The following is a 5411-nucleotide window of genomic DNA, read 5'->3' on the forward strand; positions in this document are numbered from 1 at the left end:
TTTAAAAGCCGATCCTATGCAATCAGAGTATAAATTGAGCAAAATTTTCAGCTACCACCACACCAAGATTTGGCTCAATAGCTATGAAATTGCCTGTGTTGTAGCCATTTTTGCATTTTATAAGGTGGGTTGGCTGTGGCGGCCATCTTGAATTGGGTTGAGTCAAACAAGAGGAAAACACAGTGTGGATGACTGAGTGTTGAATGACTTCTAGAGTTTACTGAGGAAGCTGAAACTGAGTTGTCAAAGAAGCTAAAAGAAGCAGTATGGATGCTAAAAGCTAAAAAGGAGCAAAACAGTAGAACAAAAACCTGAGCAGAGCAGAAGCTGAAGGTAAGAGTAGCAAAAGACTAGCAAACCCCTAAAAGTAACAAAACATCCAAAACAAGCAAAAGGTTAGCTAAAAGTAGTAAAATACAAGCTAAAAATAGAACAATTGCTAAAAGTAGCAAAGTAATATTAGTAGTATTAGGATTAGCAGAATTAGCTTTAGTATTAGTATCAAGTCTGCTGAAGTACATCTAAACATTATTTTTAAACTAAAAAATTTTTTTTTTCAAAGTAAAAATAATGTTTTTGTCATAGCACCCCTTTTTTGAATGAGTTGACTATTTTGATAAGTAAACAGCTAAAATAGCAGAAAAAGTTAGATGCCGAAAAAAATAAAAACCGGACTGGTTCGGAGTGACTCAGTTGCTGCTCATGTTGGGACTTTGTCTACTCTAGGATGCAGGATTCTTTTTGGTGAACTTTTTGTAATGACTCCAGGTAACATGGAACGTGTCAGCTCAGACCTGTTTTCACCCTTTTTTCCGGGCCGGGTGGTAAAACCCTCCCTATGAGGGTCCCTCACCCCACCCCACCTCACCTCCTCCTCCTCTCTCCTCCGGCCAGACACGCTTCAGGTGCGGCGGACGGCACAGCTCATCCGAACCAAGTTCAGAACCACGACGGAAAAGAACATGGCAGAAAAGCAGACCCAGGTGAGTTCTTTCCTCCTGTTGAAGCTCGGCTCGGCTGAGCCCGTTAGTCCGTCTGTTACCGGAGCTCCGACTCGTCTTTCTCACGGTAACTTGGTGCGTCCTCGTCACGCAACTGGGAAGAGTTGAAAGTGCTCGCATTTTGGTTAAAGTGCTCGAAAGTGTAACTTAATTAAGTCTGTCCAACATATCTGCGCCTACCTGCCTACCCGTACCCATTTCGAGTAACAGACACATTGGTGAAGTTACTTTTATGTTGGATATTTTAGATATCAAGCGGCGTCTTCCAGCCGTTGGCCCCGCAGCCAGTGTTGCCATTGCCAGTGTTTAAGTATTAAACCCGCGGCTTAAAATGATGGTAGTTTGAGGAAAATTATCGTACAGGCTTGTTTTTTTATTTTAAAGTGGCTCAGAATCATATCCTTTAATAGCACATTATTATAGATGGTATAGTCAATTACGCATTTTTATCTGAAAATAATCTTAACAAAACGTCGGAAGAAAGCGCCTCCTGCAGAACAGCGCCTCCACTGGTGAGGAGGACAGGGTGCGCCACCGGCCTGAACTCCTAAATATTTCACGTATTTTGTTTATATACTAGGAATTACCATCAACAAACTGACATGAAGCCACTGCTAAATGCCTCTGATAATTAAAACACTTGCCATATGTTACAGTTTGATTAGGAATCACAGCCCAGTGACATTTTGCACACAACTATTAAGAGCAAACAACATCGCCAACTACTGGAATATGTAATTCGTCATAAAACTTAAATGCAAAATAGGTATAACATTGCAGTGCACAAAACAGTACACTGCAGTAAATATGTCTAAAATTAGAAATAAAGTTTCCTCTGTAAATTCTTGTTTTGTTTTTTTCTTCCCTCGTACAAGGTCTGTATTAAAATAGATAGCAGGTTTGTCCAAAGTTATATAATAGGTTAGAATATTAAATCATTCCTTCATTTGACTGTAACAATCGATCAATAATTGTATCCCGTCCTAAGTCGTAATAAACACAGGCATCAGTACAGAAAAAGTGTGAATTTAGATTTTTGCCATAATTGAGATTAGTGGGAAAATGAGTTCATAAAAACACCATCTAGGAATCTGACTAACTAAAATAACATAATCTTCATTATCTACCTTTTTAAATGGAATTTTTCTAAGATTTATGCCTTCAGAAATAAGTTTTTATTTTCAATCCTATTAACTTCCTTTAAAATGGACTGTTTTTCTCTGCCATAGCGCTGGGGAATTCCTTTGAAGAACATGTGATGTCGTTGTTAACCTTGGGTATTCCACCATTTAAAATTAGTGGCTCAGAATCCCAAAATAAAAACATTTCTTCAAACTGGTACTCTTGGTAACAAATCTCACTTGTTGCTATCTAAGCGACAAATTGCCAAACTTTGAAAAACTTTATATAATTTTGAAGTTTAAGATGGAGAATCTAAAAAATAGTAATTCTTCAAAATGAAAAAAATTCCCTCATTGACTCACTTTGCCAGAGAGATTAAACATATTAAGAGCAGAGGAGATGTCAGCTGGATAGTAAAACAGATTTTCTTTTTTTAGTAAAACAAAAAAAAAATCATGGCTTTGCTGACATTTTAACATACAGGTGCTGGTCATAAAATTAGAATATCATGAAAAAGTAGATTGATTTCAGTAATTCCATTTAAAAAGTGTCAAAGTCAGCAGTCTTCCCCATGATTGTGTAGCCTATAGAACTAGACTGAAAGACCATTTAAAGGCCTTTGCAGGTGGTTTGAGTTAATTAGCTGATTAGAGTGTGGTACCAGGTGCCATCAATTTTGAACCTTTTCACAAGATTCTAATTTTCTGATATGATGAATTTGAGATTTTCATTTGTTGTCATTTGTAATCATCAAAATTTAACGAAATAAACATTTGAAATATATGAGTTTGTATGTAATGTATGAATATAATATACAAGTTTCACTTTTTAAATGGAATTACTGAAATCAATCTACTTTTTCATGATATTCTAATTTTATGACCAGCACCTGTATGTGTATTAAAAGAGTCAGTAAACACCTCTAATAGGAATCATTAGGCCAGCAGCTTCCTGAAGATTTTGTAGAATTTGGATAGGAAACAGTCTGGAACTGGGCTTTTACCATTTTGTAGAGATTTGACTGCAGTCTTGAGATCTATTACTGTGACAGGATGTCCCAGTTTCTTGGCCAGATTCGGATCAAGAGCAGGAGTGTTAATGCCACAAAAGATGATCATGGGTCTCATTTATAAAACTGGCGTACACACAAAACGGGGCCTGAAACTTGCGTACGTCACTTTCCACACAAAGTTTGTGATCTATAAAACACAACTTGATGTAAAAATGTGCATCCCCTCACACAAACTCTGAGCCATGCGTACCATATACGCTTGTTTTGGAGACAGGAGACACCGGCGACACAGATGGTGAAGTGGGGAATTGAAGCCACACTGCATCATGATTCCTCTGATATTTAATTTCACTACATAATTAAGCTTTAATCTTAAGTCGACTTTATCATAAGCTTTCAAAACAGCAGTATTATTTATGCTTCCGCTGGTGAGCCATAAGTTTCTTCCCCATCACATTCCTCTCTCTGGATGATCACCAGGGTGATGTCTACCACAGATTAACACGCAAAGGGACAGTGCCCAGAGCTGAGATGACGTGCACTTTAATTCTGTGCGCGCTCCCTCACAGGGGCGTGCCTGATCGCTTTTGGCCATAACACCGGCCATCCTTCTTTCAAAAGATGTCAGTTCTTTACGCACTTATGGTTGACATCCTCTGGCGGTGGCCGGTTAGTCGCTTTTTTGGCTCCACTTTTTCTTCATGGAGTGAAGGAAATAAGAGTACGGCAAACCATAGCAACCACCAACATATGCAAATATAACAGAAAAAATTACAGAATAACTGAAAAGTACATGGTTTATGTTATTTTAAGTTATATTAAGTGGCAACCACAGCCCCCCCAGGGGGCTGCAGCGACGAGCCCATAGGCTATGCCGGCAACTGGCCCTGCTTGAGCAGACCCATGCATGGACACAGAGATCCGAACCCCAAGGGTACACCACGTCCCAGCAGAGGCCCGTCAAAGCGCTCAGACCCCGTCATGCAGTCACCAGGGCGAGCTGGCACAAAACCAAGCACCTGGCCTCGGACACCAAGATCCACCAACGCATCAGCAGGCAGAGGCACCACCCACCAGCAGGGAGTGTGAAGAACCCATTAGTGGAGTACCCAAGATAATCCAGGAGAGGGGGCAGCCAAGACCAAACCTGACAGATAAAGAGGCACACACAGACACAATCACACGTTCCCACTCTCATGCATACACACATACATTCACACTCATTTACCCAACAAAGACACACACAAAAATGGACGTCATACACCAGGGGTGGCCAATCCTGGTCCTCGAGGGCCACTCTCCTGCATGTTTTACTTGTTTCCCTGCTCAAACACAACTGATTCAGCGGTTAAATTACCTCTTCTTGTTCTACAGAAACCTGTTAATCACCCATTGATTCAAATCAGGAGTGTTGGAGTAGAGAAACAAGGAAAACATGCAGGATAGTGGCCCTCAAGGACCAGGATTGGCCACCTCTGCCATACACCCACACGCACCCCCCATGCACACTCTATACTGCAGTTCCAGATAACGCCTCCCCATAGGGGCAAACCCGCCTTGGGACCCAGGAGGTGGTTCCCTTCATTCTGGGGTGCAGTAGAGCAGACCATCAACCTGGACAAGGGCCAGGCACCTCCCAAACGACCCCGGCCTAGACGCTGGCCCCGACCCCATCAGGAGATGGGGCTAGGAAAAGTCCACACAGTCCAACAAGGAAGAAACAGTCTCAACTCCCCAGCGAGCTCCAATCCCACTCCCATGGACCTCCCAACCTCCACAAGCCCCGACACGAGCTCCCCCACAAGGCCACCCCCAACCAGCACACAAACACTAACACACGCCCCCAAACACAGGCGCCACAAATCTCCCATCCTTAGGGGGGCACCTTTGCAAGAGATCTTCACCCCCAGAGAGCCAACAAGAACACACCCACACAGCACAAGCCCCACACACAGCGAACACCCCACGTCACATCCCACCCCCTCAACACACAGTGCGCCACAGCGGCAGCAAGGCAACGGCCCCGTGCAACAAGACGCCATCCCCCGCATGCAAACGCAACTGAGCAGACGACACTGAGCCACACAACCAGGGGCGTAACTTTGGGTTCAACATTGGGGGGGTTAGGCTCTCTGCCTATTTATGTATTTATTAAATCATTTACTTTTCTAAAAGGATTCAGGAGATTTTGGGTTAACAGTATAAGAAATACATAGTAATGCTTTTACTATGTTTTTACTTCACTTTTTTTGCATTTACTTTGCACCTTCAACAAT

At 42.2% G+C, this 5411-nt stretch overlaps 1 protein-coding gene across 2 annotated transcripts in view; it reads left to right on the top strand.

Moving 5' to 3' along the window:
- The first annotated feature begins 205 nt into the window (after nt 1-205).
- The window catches only part of dnd1 (DND microRNA-mediated repression inhibitor 1), a 12384-nt gene continuing 7178 nt past the window's right edge, over nt 206-5411 (top strand). The window contains exons 1-2 of one of the 2 annotated variants that reach the window (XM_037977228.1): nt 206-333; nt 895-983. In XM_037977228.1, coding sequence (XP_037833156.1) covers nt 963-983 — 21 coding nt within the window. In that variant the 5' untranslated portion in view covers nt 206-333; nt 895-962. Of the gene's footprint in view, nt 334-801; nt 984-5411 lie in introns of those variants that run through there. The other variant, XM_037977227.1, reaches the window with a different exon arrangement.

Source organism: Kryptolebias marmoratus, linkage group LG9 (genome assembly GCF_001649575.2).
Source record: "Kryptolebias marmoratus isolate JLee-2015 linkage group LG9, ASM164957v2, whole genome shotgun sequence".
NCBI lineage: Eukaryota > Metazoa > Chordata > Actinopteri > Cyprinodontiformes > Rivulidae > Kryptolebias > Kryptolebias marmoratus.